The sequence below is a fragment of the Oryctolagus cuniculus genome, chromosome 13, assembly GCF_964237555.1.
Source record: "Oryctolagus cuniculus chromosome 13, mOryCun1.1, whole genome shotgun sequence".
NCBI lineage: Eukaryota > Metazoa > Chordata > Mammalia > Lagomorpha > Leporidae > Oryctolagus > Oryctolagus cuniculus.
Genome location: NC_091444.1, coordinates 51,922,273 through 51,942,684, shown reverse-complemented (window position 1 = coordinate 51,942,684; position 20,412 = coordinate 51,922,273). Strand labels below are relative to the sequence as shown.

The 20,412-nt window shown below is 40.2% G+C and overlaps 1 protein-coding gene across 11 annotated transcripts in view; it reads left to right on the top strand.

Moving 5' to 3' along the window:
• Nucleotides 1-20,412, top strand: part of SIPA1L2 (signal induced proliferation associated 1 like 2) — a 232,477-nt gene that overhangs the window by 132,077 nt on the left and 79,988 nt on the right. For all 11 annotated transcript variants that reach the window (XM_070055527.1, XM_070055531.1, XM_070055530.1 and 8 more), the window contains 4 exons: nucleotides 3,406-3,539; nucleotides 5,615-5,803; nucleotides 10,626-10,800; nucleotides 14,962-15,065. In XM_070055527.1, the coding sequence (XP_069911628.1) occupies nucleotides 3,406-3,539; nucleotides 5,615-5,803; nucleotides 10,626-10,800; nucleotides 14,962-15,065 (602 nt within the window). The remainder of the gene's footprint in view (nucleotides 1-3,405; nucleotides 3,540-5,614; nucleotides 5,804-10,625; nucleotides 10,801-14,961; nucleotides 15,066-20,412) is intronic.

Below are 20,412 nucleotides of genomic sequence, written 5' to 3'. Positions count from 1 at the left end.
CCTTCTTCTTCTTCTTCTTTTTTTTTTTTTTTTTTTTTTTTTTTTTTTAAGATTTATTTATTTGAAAGCCAGAGTTAACACAGAGAGAAGGAGATACAGAGAGAGAGGTCTTCCATCCACTGGTTCACTCTAATTGCCCACAACGGCTGGAGCTGCTCCAATCGGAAGCCAGGATCCAGGAGTTTCTTCCAGTTCTCCCATGCTGGTGCAGGGGCCCAAGGACTTGGGCCATCTTCCACTGCTTTCCCAGGCCATAGCAGAGAGCTGAATCAGAAGTGGAGCAGCCAGGAGTCGAACCAGCACCCACATAGGATGCTGGCACAACAGGCAGCAGCTTTACCTGCTATGCCACAGTGCCATCCCCGGTACCTTCTTCTTTGATGGCCCCTTCTCACTCACAGAGATCCTTCATGTAGGTCATTTTTTGCCACAATATCTTGGCTTTCCATGCCTGAAATGCTCTCATGGGCTTTTCAGCAAGATCCGAATGCCTTAAGGTCTGATTCTGAGGCCAGATGCTGTTTAGGGCATTTTTCATTCTGTGAGTCTGTTATGTGGCCTGCTTCCCATGCTGAATCATTCTCTCCTTTTTAATTCTACCTATTGTTGTTAGCAGACACTTGGTCTTATTTATATGATCCCTTTGACACTTACTCCTATCTGTATAATCAGTTACACACTTAAAATGATCCCTTTAACATGTAAGATGGTATTAGTACCATCCAGCTTAATGGGATTCAAAGATGCATTTTCCACAGGATCCAGTATAATGCCATGCATGGGTCTAGAAGTCACTAATGCCAACTTAAAGAAGTAACAAAATGATAATATACCAAGTAGTCTGAAGTAGACAATTAACTTAGTCTCCTTGGTTTTCATTGAATGTTTTTTAAGCTGTGATGAAGTCACAAATAACTGCTTCTGGTTCAGCTCTCTTCAAGCAGAGACTTTTTAAATGCTTGTTTAATTTCAATGGAATTGTTTGTTTGTAAGTTACCTTGGCCATTATCAGTTTACAACATACCTAAGGAATGCATTTATTTCTCATTAAAAAAAAAGATAGGTTTCTTTTTATGTAATTCTGGGACTACACTAAATCAGTCATTCACCTTTCAGCCCCTAAAATAGTTTACTTGCCGCTTCTAGTCATGACTGGCCCTGAGGGGAGATAATGTCAGAATTAACCTTATTTGCTTTGCAGGCTGCAAAGCAGTGAGTGAGTGGCCTTCTCAGGACCTGGCCAATATTCATTAATGACTTTGTACATGTTCACTCTGAGTGATTCAGGCACTGTTTTCCTTTCTTGACTTCATCTTGTTTCCTGCTTTCTCTATACCATTTCTTATTCCTCAGCAACCATTTGGCAGAACATTTTACCATAACCGAAAGCCTTTTGAGTATCTACGAAGGTTTTTCAAGCTTATACATGTTCTTTATTTTGTGCTTATTTAAACTAAAAACTCAGAGTCAGACAAGATTGTCCAAAATCAATGAGGTGACATTCAAAAGGGATAAATGTGATGTCTTGCATTTAAAGTGAAAAAAAAATTGATTTTATGAGTCTACACCTTGGAGAACTGACCTGGCAGCGGTGCATTAAGAAATAAATGAATAACACCTGGGGTTTGCATCCACCACCTGCTCTGCATGAATTATGAGTATAATGGGGTTGCTAAAAATAGATACATTTTTAAACACTAATTTAAGTACCTGCTCCTATTTTTTATGCATGTCTTGCATGTTGTTTGGGTGATTTCAGAGGAAACTAAAAAATTTAAAGATTGTAATGAATTAGTTCTGATTACTTTTAGCTGAACTCACTGAAAAGAAACCTTGTCCAGCAGTCCAGAGAGAATTGTTCACAAAACAGTGACCTTTCCATCATTGAAAGGGCTCAAATTAGGATATCTGTTTCTTGAACAGAGATTATTTTCTGGAATTTTCTTTGTCTCCACTGCTGAAACAGTGCCTGCCACTTATTATTGTACATTTGAGTAAGAGACTAATTAATGACCGTCTCTTAGAAAGGATATCCTGGAGGATTTCTTTCTTTTTTTTTTTTTTAAGATTTATTTATTTATTTGAAAGCCAGAGTTACACAGAGAGAAAAGGGGAGGCAGAGAGAGAGAGAGAGAGGTCTTCCACCTGCTGGTTTACTCTGCAACAGGCCGGAGCTGCACCAATCCGAAGCTAGGAGCCAGGAGCTTCTTCTGGGTCTCCCACATGAGTAAAGGGGCCAAGGACTTGGGCCATCTTCCACTGCTTTCCCAGACCATAGCAGAGAGCTGAATCAGAAGTGGAGCAGCCTGGACTCAAACTAGCACCTATATGGGATTCTGGCACCACAGGCAGCGGTTTTACCCACTACGCCACAGCACCAGCCCCTGGAGGATTTCTGTGCTAGATGGACAAGGTGGCCTTGAGGTTCACGCCTATCAGGAAATTATGTGATTTTAAAAAAAAATTATTTTCCTTATTTGAGAGACAGAGAGCCTGCTAGCTCCTCATCTGTTGGTTTATTCCCCAAATGCACACAGTGGCTGGGACTGGGCTGAAGCCAGGAGTTAGGATTTCAGTCCAGGTGTTCCACACAGGTGGCAGGAAACCCATCACCTGAGCCATCACCACTGTCTCCCAGGGTCTGCATCAGCAGGAAGCTGAAGTAGGAGCTGGAGTTGGGTATTGAACCAGGACTCTGATGTGGGACACAGGCATCTTAACAGCTAGACTAAATATCTGCCCCAGATTGTGTGATTTTTAGATCTGTCTCAAGGACTAGTGATTTATGTGGGGAAAAAAATGATAAACTGATAGCATAGTAAACTGTTATTGGAATTAAGGATAGAATTTGATCTTAACCACCTAATGACCATATATGTATTTCGTGTTGATAAATTTCACTAGACTTTTGGTATCCCAGTAACGTTGTAATGAAAGGGTGATCTTTGCCGCTTCACTGTTGATCTAGATGTTTAATTTAACTGTAGCTAGTTAGTTAGGTAACAGTGGTGCCCTTTATCAGTCAAAGAAGGTCGCTTCCCCAGAGTGGAAGCTTTTCAACATCATCCTACAGTTGGCGCCGTTCCTCTTGCGATGGTCGCTAAGGATGCTAAGACACCCTTTCCTGTGGTGCAAGTCACAGAAGAGCAAATCACAGCTTTGGGATGGGAAGGCTTCTGCCACTTGTGAGTCAGTGAACAGCAGAAGCAGAGAACAGAGAGCACGAAAATGAGAAGAAAAATACGTCTTTACAGAAACCAGAAAATGTGATCAAGCACATCCAAGAAAATCATCGATTTTGAGCTGTGTGGTCTTTCTTGAGATGCACTTGCTGCCCTAACTCCTACATAGCCATCCCGCTGTTTCTTTCTTTCTTTTTGATGCCACCACTATCTTCTGTCGTAGAGCACCAAAACTACTTTGGAATCGATGAAAACCTCGGCCCGGTGGCAGTCAGCATCCGGAGAGAGAAGGTGGAAGATGCTAAGGAGAAGGAAGGATCCCAGTTCAACTATAGGGTGGCTTTCAGGACCAGTGAGGTAATGGGCTGCTTGGCATTCTTACCTGGGTGAAAGTCTAAACCACTTTTGATATTATTGCTTTCCTTTGTGTTAGGATCTCAAATGTATTTTTCTAATGTTAATAATCACAGCATTTAGCATCATTGAAAACAAGGTTGCAATATTTTATTTCAAATAAACAATTTGGAGACTTATAATGGTTGTTAAGTGGCAATGATTTTACTGCCACCTGATGTAAAGGATAACATGATAAAAATGGAAGGTTTGGAAGGCTAAGAGAGGATAAATATGCACTATACAGTCCAGGTGAGGTTTAAAAATGACTGCAACATCTAGTGGAGAAAAGCAGGCAGCCTGTAATGAAGTGAATGTTTGACTTGTGCTCTTATAAGATACTAGTACTGTCTACCCACACTTTGTTATATTGAGGGCCTAGATTATTTTCTTGCTGGTCATTTTTTTTTTAATTTATTTATTTATTTGAAAGCCAGAGTTACACAGAGAGAGGAGAGGCAGAGAGAGAGAGAGGTCCTCCATCTGATGGTTCATTCCCCAATTGGTCGCAATGGCTGGAGCTGTGCCAGTCCAAAGCCAGGAGCCAAGAGCTTTCTCCAGGTCTTCCACGTGGGTACAGGGGTCCAAGGACTTGGGCCATTTTCTACTGCTTTCCCAGGCCATAGCAGAGAGCTGCCTCAGAAGAGGAGCAGCTGGGACTAGAACCAGTGCCCATATGGGATGCCAGTGCTTCAGGCCAGGGCATTAACCCATTGCGCCACAGCGCTGGCCCTTCCTTGCTGGTCTTGAGTGAAAGTGAGATTGTTTCAAATGGCCCAGTTTGCTTAACTAAATAGATAGGCTGAGCTATATAAAAAGTTGTCTCAGTCTTACACTCAGGTTTTATTTCCTTAGTCCATTTTAATTGGACAGTTACATGTTTGTCAGATATTCCAGAATGTGTTCTCTGCTTGGCTATTTCTAGAGAAGAGAACCTATTTCTCACTTCCTGAAGCTTCCTAAGTGAATATACCCCTGTGTATCATACCTAGTGCATAAGTGTTCCAGTGGCCAAGGCACTATAAGGGATAAAGACTTCTCTCCAAGTGAAGTAGAGTACCTTAAGTTACAGATCTGTGCTGCCCAGTTCATTATCCGTTAGCCAGAGGTGACTATTCATTTAAAATGACTAAATAAAATTATTACACATTTATTTCCTCAGTCACACTAGTCACTTCTCAGGTGCCCTGTGCTTAGTGTGGTTGTGTGTTACCATGTTTGTGAAGATAGAGGACATTCTCATCATGGCTCTTAGTTTTCTCAGCTAGTGTTATGGACCATTCAGCAAATATTAGGCATCATGTGGCCACCATCACAGTTCCTGTTGTTGGGTCTCTAGCACAATCAGAGGAGTTGGGATTAGAGGCAGTTGTCTGGAATTGCAGTGCTGGGTTTTTTTTTCCTCACCCAGTGGGCTCTGAGGCCTGTGCTCCTTATGGCAGCCCTATGCTTTCGTGGCCTATTTGAGGATGTATACCAAATCATGAGCCAAAATTGGCTGATTTTCTTCTCTACCTCAAATCACCCTGCCATGGCTGCCAGTGCTACGCACAGTCAGCCTCAGAAATGGCCAGCATGGAAAATTAAATCGAAGAAGGTAAAAGAAGGAGTGGAAGAAAAGATAAAGAAAAATGGGAAAATAGGAAAAAGAAAAAGACTGGAAGAAGAGTGATTATGATTGGGCCCAAGAAGATCATGTCTGGGTCCTTCTCAGTGTCTTTCCCATTGGGGTGCAGAACATTGTAGGAATGTCCTGATTTTCAAAGCACTGCCTGCCGTGCCTTGTTGTTCTCACTCTTAGGGCTTCATCTGGTGATTTCGACCCTGCCTGATTTATTCCTAATGCCTGCACACTCTTACTGATTAAAGATGGTTTAAATGTTGATTTTATTTCTTCCTATGTAGTACTTCAGTCTCTTTACATCATTCAGAAACGAGCCTTGCATGTCTTCTTCCTTTTTTAGGCAATCAGCAATTACACTCTAACTAGGTAACCAAGAATAAGTATTAACTGAAGTCTTAATGTTTCACCACTGCAGCTTACCACCCTGAGAGGAGCAATCTTAGAAGACGCTATACCCTCTACTGCTAGGCACGGAACAGCACGAGGCCTACCGCTCAAAGAAGTTCTAGAATACGTCATTCCAGAGCTGAGCATTCAGTGCCTGCGGCAGGCTTCCAACTCACCCAAGGTCCCCGAACAGCTGCTCAAGCTTGATGAACAAGGGGTGTGTATGATGTATAAGATTATATGTTTGTATGTGAATTTATTTTATGTTTCCAAGCATTTTGGAGTTTTCCTATCCATTTCTCTTTTAAGACCATTTATTAGAACATATTCTCCAATCCACCCCCCCCCCCCATTTGCCTTTCTACTAGTTGAGAATCATGGTGCCCTGGGAGCTTAGCACACCTCCTGCTGAGTTGTTATAAAGGTTCTGATAAGTTCCAACCAGCAGGAGCACATCTGATGCCTTGATTCGTAGAAGTTGGAGATGTTTTTGTCAAGGTTTGAAAATCTCACATCTGCCTTTTCCATGAACCAACATTTATTCTCGTCCCCTGTGTGGCAGGCGTCTGCTGACAACCTGGTGTGAGCAGCATACGCTGGGAAGATTAAAAGCTAAGACCTAGTCCCTAGCTGTGGGAACAGTAAGACCAAGAGCACAATGTCCTCTGCAAGGCAGTGTCGTAAGAGATGGTGAAGAGGTGTCCTTACATTGAGTGCTGTGGGGGGCAAAGAAGGAATAATGTCCAGCCAGGCAAAACTCCGGAAGGAGGTGCCATTTTCAGTGGGCCTTTAAACTTGGATAGAGTTCCAAGAGGGAGAGAAGAGTAGTTGGCTCTTTTAGGAACTGGGACTAGTCTTGTTTCTTCATAAGAAGAAGGAGATTTGTAGGGGGAACCAATAAGTTGAGGTAGAGCAAATGGCACATTGTCTGCTAGGCTAGGGAGCTTGTAGTTGACTCAGCAGGGAACAGGGAGCCATTGAAGGTTTTCGGAATATGACATGATCAGAGCTGCGATTTAGGAAGAATATTCTGGGGAAAGGCAATTGGGCAAGCTGATGAAAACAGATACCAATGGTGATATGGAGCTTGATTATCTGATTATTACTATTGTCCAGAAGGGAATTGGTGATGGATAGGATTGGGATTGTGGCCCAGAGGAAGGGATGAGCTCTGTTTCAAATGCACAATAACTTGTAGAAAAAGCTGAAAGGTAGGGTCCCAAATTCTTTTATTTTTTATTTTAAATGAGTAAATTTACTTTTAAGTCTTTTTTTTTAAAAGGGGGAGGGGAGCAACAGATAAAATTTCCCAAGGAAAATTCTTTTGCATGTTTTAAAGGGAATTTGAAATATTTCTTGGTTGAGCCAGTAATACTGGGGTGAAGTAGAATCTTTGATAACCTTAATTGGCTGGAATTACAAAACCTTGAAATGATAATTGGCCTAACAGATTAATTCATCATTAGCCAAAGGAAGTTGGCTTTGTGAATAATCCTAGTGTCTGTCTGCCTCAAGAATAAAAGCTAGTATGTTAAAGACAATTCAGCCAAAACTCCAAACTTAAGCAGTTGGCTTCTAAAATTGTATGGCACACAGAACAAGCTTGCCATGATCTTGACTGGGAAAGCATGTGGAATGTATGAACTGTCTGTGAAACGCTTGAGAAAAACGTGGTGGAAGGATGGAGAGGATGTGTCTAGACTGGTCGGCATAACTCAGGGTTCAAGCAGGCCCAGGCTGGATGAGAATAGCATTCATTTTTGTGTTGTAGAGGAGTGGGTGGAAGGACTTCCCTCTCACACAGTAGTGTCCCTTTGTGTTTCTGAGATGTTGGTTGTCCCTTTAGAATGTATCCCTGTGCTGCACAGCAGGTGCCTGCTGAGTGAAGTGTTTGTCCCCCTGAGGCTGCTCTAGATAATTCCATAGATGGTCCACTTGCCCCTGAGGCCCTCAAGGCTGTGCATGCTGGCAACTGCCAGGCATCTGGGGATTCTCTGCAGAGGGGTGAAGTTACTGTCTCATCAGAGTGAAGCATGCATTTGAGACATCTGTGAGCTGAATAGATCCAGAAGCTGTGCATCTGAAGTACTTTTAGTGAACACCTATTTATAGTCTGATATCAAAGAATTAATTTTGAAAATTGGGTTCTGCTTTTAAACAAAACAGTATTTAATAGTTCTAGTTGTGTTTGATGTGCTTTTTCTTTAGATTTTATAATTGATTGTGATATATTTTCTTGAAATTATGTTCAAACCTAAGTACAGTATGAAACATTTTATCCCTAACACTTAATAATATCTCATTCTTGTAATATGTGAAAAAAGAAAGATACAGTTTACTTCACTTCTAAAGTGATTGAATGGCTTTATTTTAACTTCCAAGTTTCTAAAGAATTCTTATAAGTTGCCACTAAAAATGTTTAAAAAATTGTTTCTAAGTGGTTGACTCTATTTCAGGTGGTGTTGTTCTTGTTGGTTTTCCTAATGGTACTAGAGCCAGAGTCTGGCAGCTATCACGGCACCCCTGGGGACTTGGAAGCCGGTGTGAGCCACAGCCTGATTCCCATGAGTCTAGGGACTTTTTGGGTGGAAACACAAATCCTGTTCACAGTTGGGATCTAGACACAGGCTAGTTTTTTCTGAGGCTGGAAGGAGACAAGTATGAATTTGATAACCCATGAGTCAACAAAGGGATCACATATGGGATACTAAGTATTTGACCTTTTCCTGAATAAGAGTTCACAAGATAAATAGACAAACAGATAAACACACACACACACACACACATATATATATATATATATATATAGAGAGAGAGAGAGAGAGAGAGAGAGAGATGAAGTCCATGAGCCTGGCAGAATTAGAGAAACTGGCCCACTGCAGTGAGGGCTTTTCTTAACCAGCATGAGAAAACAGTGCCCAAACCCTGTTGCTCTGAACAGCTCTGCTCCAGGCCTTTCCCCACAAAGAGCTGGATGCTAGAAGAGGAAGGGGTTTCCTAATGGAGGCAACAGGGCAGACTGGGGCAGGCAGGGGCCTTGGTGGCAATAATAGTACTCAGGTGAGATGGCACTGGTGTTTCTGTGAATTGAGCAGCAGGTAAAGGAACAGGGAGGGCATGGGCCAACAAGGACAGCAGCCACCAGGACAGAGTGGGTTCCAGAGTGGGGCTCATAAATGGTGATCTCTTTCGGGTACAGGGGAAACAGCAGGCATCAGAATGCAGAAGTATTGCAGTTCTGCGTGTGAGCCCAAAGATTTGACAGTACTAACGGGGGACTCATTAAAGCAAGGTCTGAATAACTGGAGAGCTGAAATCCTGTTCTAATAGTGAAAGAAAAACCACACTGATAGGCGGATGTGAAGCATTATGTAAGATAAGGGTGGAAAGCAATCAGTCATTCTGAGGCCATATCATAGACTTAGTTTTGATTCCAACAATCACGGACCACCAACATCTGGGTAATAGTTGACAATCATGTTTCCCTGATGCTGGATCTTGAAGTGTGTCCCAAGTCACTCAGGAGTGAGTAATATTTATTATGAAATAATATTAGGGTCTTTATTTTTTTAGGATGATGATCAGTTTGCAGTTTGGGTAATTGAGGTGATCAGAAAAACATTTATTCCTTTGTCTCTGGATGAATTTAAATTTTTTTATTGACACTACTAAAGAACTAATTCAATAAAATTCATGCACCAGAATCAAGTCTCGTGTGCACACCATGTCATAATCACGCACTTAAGGTAGGACTCATTACCTTACAGTGTGTGATTGGGGAGCTCATGGTTCTGACGGGGGCCTGAGGCACATGCCTTTTCTGTAGTGCATGGCATCCATCAGTCCTCCTTCAGGTAGCTGATTATAAACAGGTGATGCTTCCTTTTATATTTTCCCATAGCACTTAATCAGATGGATGTTTCCTGCATTCTGCTGAGGTCACCCCACAGGTGTCTCCTGCTAGCCTCACATTGTGTGTTGTCATTAGATGATAATACAGATGAGACTGCTTTCATCACTTTGCTGCTCAAGGGAAATGAGTATCATTTTGCCTTATTTTACTGCTATAGTCAGCTATGAATTTTGATTAAAGGCTCTTTTTTACAGCTCAGTACTAAAAATGAACAGTGCTATGGATTGATGTCTTTAGGGAATCAGTGGTGTCTGATAATGGGTCAGTCTCTGAGGTTCAGATTGCTGGTAGTAAGATTAAGAGCTGTGATTGCCTGAGTGAGAAGTAGTTCCTCTTTGGGGAAATAAGAGAGCTATAAAAATGGATCCCATTTCTCCCTGGCCTTGGGAAATTCTGTGGCTTCCAGCATGACATTGACTGAGAGAGAGGATTATAGCGGGAACTCTTCAGTTGCTATTAAAATTCTTTATGGTATATTGTATAATTAGCAGATGTCTTCCTTTTCAAGATAATAAAAACGTAAGAAATAACTACTTGTTTAACTGAAGTTACTTTTAGGGACATAAAATATTTTTTTCTTTTTATCCACTTATATCACAACTTCCATTGGGATTCTTTCCATACCAGATTTTAATTTGATTTGATTTTCTTTCTTACAGTGTTACATATTTCCATAAATATTCAAATTAAAGAAGGAAAATTCATTAGACATCAGAGAGGAAAACCTTTAAATATCATGATCACTTTCTTTCCAACTCCAAAGGTAGTACTGATTACTCTGTGGAGTATGTAGGATCAATATTTACTGTTGTATTTTTAAGTAGAGGCTTAAACCTTACTGCCTGTCCTTTTTGGAAATCTGCCAAGTCCCACATGGCAATGACCATACCTTTTCCTTCTTAGGATTTCTGATGTTTCCCAAGTTGTATCTTGGGTTCTGGGTTTGGGGTATATTTAGCATTGTGTACAAGGATAGATGTACAAAAGTACAAACATTTGCTTATGGGAATTGTTATGGTGTGCTTTTATGAGAACAGACCTCCAAGCTTGTATAGTTTTAATTTTACTGGAAGTTGGCTTGTCTGATAGACTTTGCCGAGTAATTACATTTCTCCCTCAATTTCAGCTGAGCTTTCAGCACAAGATTGGGATCCTTTATTGCAAAGCGGGCCAGAGCACAGAGGAAGAGATGTATAACAATGAGACAGCAGGACCAGCTTTTGAAGAATTCCTTGATCTTCTGGGCCAGCGAGTACGGCTGAAAGGATTCAGTAAATATCGAGCTCAGCTAGACAATAAAAGTAAGCTTCATGTTTGTGTGTACACCAGTTGAATTCCCTCCAGGTTGGCATACTGCAGAAACCTAAGCAACGGATCATGTGCTCTCCTGTTCTTGACCCCAGAAAGGGCCCAGCAAGCTTATTTGGGATCGAATTTAGATTTTCTCAGATGAGCAAAGGAAGCACATTTCTCAAGAGGTATGTGCTTCACATCATAAGCTCCAAAGGTCAATTCTTTTTCCTTTGTAACATTGCCAGAGAGATTCCCCAGTGTTTCGTGAGGACTCTTTTAATATTTTCTTCTTGCTTTTAACCTAACCTTTTCTATTATACCCTTGTTTCAAAATACCAAGGACAAGCACTGCATTCATTTTGAAGAGACAAAAAATTAACACATTCATTCATGCCATGTTTGGGGGCTTATTTTGTTCATGTTTGGAAGTTAGCTGGGGAGTTGGAACAGTGATTTAGAAATTGATTCATCCTGTTATTTTGGCGTGTCTGTTGGACCCCCTTGAGTGGGACATACCAGCACCTGGGTGCCAGGTTGAGCAATTTTAAACACAAGTTTTATACCCTCCTAGAATATGTATATGTCCCCATTATCTCCATTTAGATAATCATATTCTTCCGAGTTTTCATGAATTACATGTATTTTATCTTTGTGTTTATGCTGCTATTTAATTGCTCTCAGTAACTAAACTATCATGCAGAATTTTAGATATTTTGGAGATTTCTGCCTATTAGCAAACAATTAAATGATTACTCACTCAATAAAAAGAGATGAGAAGATGATTATAAACCTGGAAGATCTGAGATATCATCTGGTCCACTCCTGGTAGTGGTGGGAGTTTTCTGTATAGGAGCCTCAAGGTATGGCAGAGCCTAGATTGGAATTGGGTGACTTAATGTCCCATGTGTCTCCAGGCCCTGGCCCCACCATCTACCCACCTTGGACCCATCATTGATACTCCCTCTAGATGAAGGAGATGCCTATGGTCAGTTCTGTTTTTACATCTGTTTTTGAGAGTTACAGGATATATCATAAGACCTGGTGACAGGGTTAACTGATGCCACGAGCCCTTGTGTCCACCACACATACCAGGGCTAGAATTTGACATCTACACTGAATGTGTATTGCTCGTGCCTCAGGTATGCAAAAATAGGAAATAATTCATGAGACCTACAACATGAATTTCGAGGAGGGGCAGTGAGACTTTTTCTGATTTCTCTCATTTTTTCCTCTTCAAACTTCCCTTCCCTGCAAACCCCATTCAGCTGCTAGAGCTGCTGCTGTGTTGCTCTTCGGGATCTGCTTCCAGAAAAGCCACTGCTGGCAAGAGCTCTTGTTACTGAGGCTGTGTCCTCTCTCTTCAGTGAGCGGGGTTAAGCATTTCAAAAATGTCTGATACAACATAGATAATCCAGGTATCCCCCTACATATAGAATTGGCATCAGCTTTGAATTTTTCTGACCCAGAAGATGTCCTTGATATATCACAGATATAGTACTAAGCACCTTAGCTTACAGAGATGAGAACATAAGAACTAGATTTTAATATATTCATTCTAGTAGTCAACGGATCTTTAATTTTATGAGCAAGGAATGCTGTGAAATGCAAAAAAGCCAGACATTCCTCTAATAGAATGAAGTGTCATGGAATGATCGGATTCAAATATTGACATTTATACAATGAACAAATAAAATCTTCCTTGAAAAATTCAGAATTAGGTTCTGCTGTTAGACTCTGTCTGCCCATAGGGCACTCAACTCTGACCTCAAGTTCCTCATAAGGAACGCTTAGGGTGTTGGACTAGAGTATCTGGGCTGCCCCTTCCAGCTCTAAATTGTGTTATTTCTCTCTTGAGTACAAAATTAAATGCAGTGGATTTGAGTTGCTAATCTGTTATGCTAACCAGAGCAGAGCTCTGGCCAAAGCACCTTTATTGATAGGTTTAGATGCAGAGAATGATAAAACTGATGGCCATATCACCTGGAATAGACATATTTAGAGCAAAACTCTGAATAAGTCTTTTCCATTACCCTTCTTCATTACCATGCTGGTGTTTGAGGTAAAAACTTTGAGAATATTTAATTCTAGAAATTCGTCTTTTAGTACTGACTGGATTAGACAGATTATGACCAATGCTTTTAAAAGTGATATCCTTCCCCAAATGTATTGTTTCTTCTTTCCTTGCAATTTCCCGAGTCTGAAACCTAATATCTTACAGCATTTTTCTTACTGCATTTTAACTACCTTTATATCAAGAGTATTGTGATGAATGGGTTGGGAGATAGCATCATCCAGCCTGGAGTTTTGTTATCAGTCAGTTCTTCATTAAAGGAGCTTTCATCTTTTGGAAGCTTGCTTATTTACAAAGTTATAGTCACCCAAGCATCTAAGCTAAGATAACTAAAATTGAATGTTACTTTCTAAGAAATCCTGTGAAATTTTTTAAAAAATACATACTTCATGAATAACTCAAAGGAAAAAATATATTTGGGGGCTGGTTCATATATAGTATATTAGATGAATATGCTCTCTTCATCTACAAGTTAATTTATCAATTTCTATATGTAGACACCTAGTACTCAGCTTCTTCATGAAATGGCCTTCTGTGAATGGCGTTTAAGAGCATCTAAGAACTATGTACTATCATCTTAGAGACTCTTCAGGGCTGTCTTTGAATCTGATATAAATATTGAGAAGAAAGACATGCTATAGGATTCAGAAAAAAATAACGAAGTCCATAGGTTAAATACTTTTAATGTTTTTAAAGTAAAAATGTTTTATCTTTGGATTAAAAAAAAGACTAACAGAAGATGATAACTTAAATGTTTCACTAATAAATACAGTAGAATAAATGGTGTTTACTAGCATAGTTCCTTGTTTAAAAAGTAGAAAAAATAAATTGTCTATAGATCAAGAACTGAGAAAGGCATTTATTAACTCCATTAATGTATTACTTTCTGTATAAATTTTTGTCTACATTTATCCATATGCATAGTGGTTCACAAGTTTATTCCAAAATTACTACTTAAATATTTTGTATCACTGAGTTGGCTAAAGTGTCTGAAACTCTCAAGCTAAGGCCATCTCATTGATAATACAGCTAGATTTTGAATTTGCAGAGAATCACTCTGCTTTTCAGAAGATGAATAACTATGATTAACAAACAGTTTTTGTTAATATATGTGTCAGTGTATAAAGCTGTCAGATCCCATTCTTCTCCTTATTCTTAATTCTCATGACATATCACCAATTCTTTTTCTGGTGAAAGAAGGAAAATACTAAATTCTTAAAAGAACATTTTTTGGGGGTGGTACTGTGGCACAGCTGGTAAAAGCTGCTGCCTGCATCCCATATGGATGCCAGTTCGAGTCCCAGGTGCTCCGCTTCTGATCTAGCTCTCTGCTTTGGCCTGGGAAGGCAGTGGAGGATGGCCTGGGTCCTTGGGCCCCTGCACCCGCATGTGAACCACTGAAGAAGCTCCTGGCTCCTGGCTTCAGATTGGCCCAGCTCCGGCTGTTTTAGCCATTTGGGGAGTGAGCCCGTGTATAGAAGACCTCTCTTTCAGTCTCTCTCACTCTCTGCCTCTGCCTGTTTGTAACTCTGCCTTTCAAATAAAATAAATAAGTGTTTAAAAAAAAAGAACATTTTTTTTTGGTTCTCATTTCCATATTCAGTCAACCCTGTTTTGTTTTTCTGGGTTCCGGAAGATCAGGTACCCAAAAATAAGTAAGAATTAACTATAAACTCACACATAATAGGAAGCAGCCAGGCAGTCTGCCAGTTAGTCACATCCTTCAGGTAATTGCTTCTAGACCTACCCCGCTCTGTCGCCTGTTGTGTTCCCATGCCCCTTGGCAAGAGCACCTTGCCTTCAGTGGGTCATCTAAATCTGTACCAGGAGGGTGAGAACAGAGAAGAAAAGAGAGCAAACATTGCATTCCATAGAATGTATGTGGGGGAGAGCAGATAAGAGAAAATGAGGCGCCCAGGCCCAGTCCTGGGCTGTTAAGTGGTAAGCAGTGTGGATGGTGAGAGCAATAGAGGAGCATCCAGGTGCTGGTAGTTCATTGCTGGAATATGAGTTTTGTAAAAATACCCTTCTAAGTGTTAAAGCTTGATTTTTCTTTGTGGTTGCCTAACTTTGTATTTTGTGATGAATCTATTTTCAGCTGATTCCACAGGAACTCACTCTCTGTACACCACATACAAAGACTATGAACTCATGTTCCATGTGTCTACCCTGCTTCCCTATATGCCCAACAACAGACAGCAGGTAAGCCCCTCGGCCTCTCCTTTTTATAGTAAGGTCAGCACATGGAGGATATTGATGCAGTTCAATTTTTGGAAAGAATTAGCAATTTTGTGTTGGTTAGTGCTAATCTTCAACTCTTCTGTGATTTGAAAATATTTGAGTTTTAAAAGTATTATTACACTTTTTCCTTATAAAACATAGATACTCTTCTACACTCACTTTTACTAATTACTAGATGAAATCTTTTTTAAAATATTTTTTAATTTATTTTTTATTTAGTAAATATAAATTTTCAAAGTACAGTTAATGGATTACAATGCCCCCCCATAATTTCCCTCCCACTCACACCCCTCCTATCTCCCGCTCCCTCTCCCATTCCATTCACATCAAGATTCATTTTCAATTATCTTTATATACAGAAGATCAATTCAGTAAAGTATATTAAGTAAAGATTTCAACTAGATGAAATCTTAAAACAGTGTCAACTCCTGTTAATTACAAAAAGGCTAACTATGTTGACCTGATAACTTCCTGCGTTAAGTAAATAACTTATTTTTAGAAAATAACTATTTACCCTTGTGACTGGTGCTATTTTCAACTATTTTCCATATTCAGTTTTCATCATTTTAGTTGGACTTATTGACCAAAATTTAATGACCACTTTAGAGAAAATAAAAATATATCATGCTTTGGGTCATCACTTACTAAGAATTAAGACTCTTAGAAAATCTGAATGAGACATAAAACATCATAAAATGGTTTACCTCACTTTTTGGTATAACTGTGAAATGCATTGAACAAATTCTTTGGCAGTGATTCTTACAGTGATTGTGACTTTTTTTCTTGTGCTGGGAATATTTGAAATGCTGTGTCTACTCTGTGATCTTGAGAGGAATTTGAGGATTGTTTGGGATGGAAAGTTGTCTGTGATGGAGAGTGGTTGAGAGGATCTGTAGGGCAGAGAAAGCTCCACTGCACATATTGTTTGGAATTGTTGGGGCCCTACCTGTAGTACTAGAGCTAAAGACCAAGAACATGGACTGCTTGAGTTTCTGAAGATTGTTTACAGCGAGTTGGTCACATATGAGCGTCTTCAAACTGATCGTAGCATGATTAGTTAGGGATCCGATTGTGTTAAATCTACAGTCAGAACCAAGTTTGTTTTTATGCCTAGGAAAGTCAGTTCTGACGTCACTGAACTGCTGCTGCTTTGCTCTCAATATATTGAAACACTGAGGATTACATAGGGGTTACTGTGTAGGTACTGGTCAAATGATTGAAGCATAATTATTTCGAAGGATGTTTTTAAATTCTGCATTTTTTCCAAAGAAGAAACGAAACTACCTACCTCTCTTTCATCATCACTAGTTGTCAGAAGCACCAAAGTAAAAAAACAGGCTTCTTACATTAGGGACAACAGTTCCTCTTTTCATTTCTCTTCTCATCATAATGGCCAGCTGGATTTTCTGGTCATTTTGTATCTAATATTTACCTTAATCCTTTATCCTCCCCGAATTTTCCATAACATTCTCTTAAGTAATCATCATTTTTCCCACCACCTTCAGAAAATCTATCTCTAGTTTCCCTATCTGTATATTTCCATAAAATGGACTTACAGTCATTCCATCACAGATATGTATTTATGGATGTTTTAACCTAAAGAATTTTTAGCTCTTAAAAAATGTATTTGGAATAATGCCAGACTGATTCACTGGGTATTAAGAAGCTTAATTTAGCCCAGTGCAGTTGTCCAGCAGATCCTTGTGAATCATTCAGTAATTACATTCTGTGGGAGTCCTTGCTCAGAAAACTGATAGGGCTTACTCAGGCCAAGAAAATCTGTCAGTACTTTAGCAGAAATAGAGTCAGTGACTTCTGACCCCAGCCATCGAGTATTCAAACCACAAAGCCCTTCCAGTTCCCTAATTACTTGAGTCATTGGACTCCAAAGTGAATTGGCCGCAGCGTTTCACAGGTGGCACTCTCAGAGCGGTCCTTGCTGTCAGCAGAGCCCGCAGCTGGCCTTCCCGTCCTCTTTCACTGTGTGTACTTTGAGTCTGTGGGCTTTGGAATTCCCTGTCCCTGACTTTATTTCACTGGAGCTTTCCTAAAAGGTGTACATATAAAATACTGGAGATCCGGGAAGTGAAAGTGTAGATGTGTGTGCAGGGTAAGGGTAAATGATTCTGTTTTAAACTTGTAACCTGGGGCTGGCGCTGTGGCATAGTGGGTAAAGCTGCCTCCTGTAGTGCCAGCATCCCATATGGGCGCCAGTTCGAGTTCTGGCTGCTCTGCTTCCAATCCAGCTCTCTGCCATGGCCTGGGAAAGCAGTAGAGGATGGCCCAAGTCCTTGGGCCCCTGTACCAAGGTGGGAGACCCAGAAGAAGTTCCTAGCTCCTGGCTTTGGATCAGCTCAGCTCTGGCCATTGCAGCCATCTAGTAAGTGAACCAGTGGATGGAAGACCTCTCTCTGCCTCTTATTCTCTGTAACTCTGCCTTTCAAATAGGTAAATAAAATTTGAAAAAATAAAATAAAATAAAAATAAGCTTGTAACCAGAGAGTAGGAGAAAAATCTCTGAAAGCTGAGACTATGTATTATGATCTCTGTACCCTAAAGGCCTATAGAATTAACATTTTTTGCTTCTAATGGCATTACATCAATGAGTTAGAGGTGCAAAACAGTAAAAACCATTTGTTTTGTGTTTTTAATTGTACTTACTATATATGGAACAGGGATAAGTCTTAATTGTACTTACTATATATGGAACAGGTATGATCCAGTTTGTGATTTGTTGAGCACTCAATATACCAAACATATAGGCAAGTAAGCAGAAGGTGAAGAAGACGACTGTGGGGTGTGAAGTCAAAATCAGCAGACTTGCCATCTAAGCCTGTCTCGCCAGTCCCTCGCCTTGTGGCCTTGATTCAAGTTCTTAGTCTTTCAAGAAATGTGATAATAATATAATAGGGCATGGTCTGTACGGCCACAGTAGCTGCTGGGAGCCTATAGTGAGAAGGATTCTAGGGTAGCACCCAGTCCCAGAGGGAAGGAACGCTGTACTGGAGAGGTGCCTTCTGTGACTTACTTTCCTTCATGTCTGAAGGTGCAGGGGACTGTACCTGTTTCCTTACCTGAGATAACCCCGTGCCACCTGTGGCAATATCCAGAACTTGACAGGCAGTCAGTCACCATTAGTTAAAGAATTAGTGAAGCTTTCTTAAGTAGTGGTATATGAGAATTAGATTAACACCTAAAAGAGTGTCAAGCACACAGTGTACCTACTATGGTTACTAGTTTATAATTCATTACATATAAAGCACTAGTGTTTTGGATGATCTATTATGAAAGACTAAGACCAGAATGATTAAGAAAGTAAGGGACTGAATTTACAAATAATTTCAGAATATTATTTGTATTTTGAAATGTAATAAAACATTTTGCTGGTCACAAGTTATCAGAATATGCTGTTTGTCTATAAATGAAGCCATTTGGATGTATGCTTCCCAGATTTGTTGTGATTGTACTCTTTCTGTTTCTCTCACCGCCCCACCCATGCCCACAAATTCTGTTAATACCAAGAGCAGAAATATCTGAAATGAGCAGCTGGGCTCATGAATGCAGTGTGAGGAGGCAGAATTTGGTGAAGTTAACTGATATGTTCGTGAGTTGTGCCTGTAACGTTGGCCTCCTTAGTACCAAGGTGTTTGTGACTATTCAACTGGTCCAGACTCATCCAAATCAGATCCAATTTCTTGTGTTCATTCTTGTAAATCAAGTTGAAAGCTAATCCCAAGATGTATTAAGTCATTAGAGAGGTCACCAGGGTTGCAGAAGAATTTAATCTTTGGAGTATCTCTGACTGTGCAAGAAAATCTAGCCAGACTGAGGGAATGCTAAGAAATCCTGCTGTTGGAATATTTGCTGTTTTCATATGTGAAGCCCTGCAGCTCTCTCTGGTCACATGGGGCAGTCCGTTTACTTTTCCCCAGGCTGGTTTTCCCTGAAGAAATCCTGATTCAGCCATCATATGATGTCATCAATGGAAAGAATTTTACCCATTAGCTTTAAACTTCACTTTGGCATAGCTGCTTTCTTTTCATCAAATGTAAGAAACAGATATGGGCCTTTTTCTTTCTAAGTGCCTGCGTGAAGTTCATGCAGTTCTAGTTGGGAGGAGTATTAAACCCCATGGAGGCACCTAAGGAGTAAGACCATACCCCTAGGTTTCTGAGATTACATGTGAAGGATACTGGTCTCATTCTAAGAATGGACTTGTCACCATAGAAGTAGGACTTTTGTCTACATTAATATGTTAGATTCCTAGCCCCTGCCTTAGAGGGTTTGTGTACTTCCCTGTGTCCCTCACTAATACTGCCAGGAGCTATTTAAATACTGGAGCAATCTGCCTCACATGTGCCATGAGCAAGTCCTGACTGCACTTGGCTTCAGCCATGAATAATACTTTGGAGGATTTGAGAAGGATAAAATGCTTACTCAGCGTTCCATGATTAGTTTTATTCTCAGACCATAAGCAGGAATTATACCAAATAATAGGGATTACTGCTTAAAATGAGGGTTGGTATAAAGAAGATACTTACATTTTTTGACCCTGTTCTCATCTTCACTTTGTTATGAAATCATAGAAAAAAATCACATTTTTGGTTTATTTTTGTTTCTCCATTTGCAAAACATTCAGCTTTGCTCAATTGTGTTGTACATTTACTCTTGCTGTTGATACTACTTCTTGATTATATAAAATGATATATCAGTGATGAATCCTTGAAACTTTAGATAACTATGCCTGATCTTCCTGCTGATATAAGAGTAGTTAGTTAACATTTACCTTTTTTTAGGGGATGGGCCAGCTTTCCTTCTCTAAATACAGATGTTTGGTATTTAGGTGGTACTCTGGATTGCCGTCCATTTATTATTCAGAGTGCTTTTCTACATTTACTTTCTCCTCCGTATCATTCCATAGGAAACTCTAGATGTCTCTTAAAGTTCAAGGCATCATTCTAATTGCTGGTGTAAACTCTTGAGTATAAAGTATATGAGCCTGTGTGTGTAGCACAAAATTGGAATCATCTCTCCACAAGGGAAAAGCCAGCAATCCCTGGGAAGGGGAGAATGTGTCCAAGCAAGGGATTAGCAAATGCAGAGTGCCTTGGATAGGACAAGGAGGCCTATTGGAGGGACTAAGTGACTGTCCAGGAGGTGTAGGGATTGGTGATAAGGTCAGAGAGGTAGGAAAGAACCAGGTCAAAGGTGTTTTTGTCAGACCTACTCAAACTGACAGGGCTTTGCTTTGAGTCCAGGGACGAGGACTGAGAATTTGTGATTGCTTTTTTGTGGAATATAGAATTGC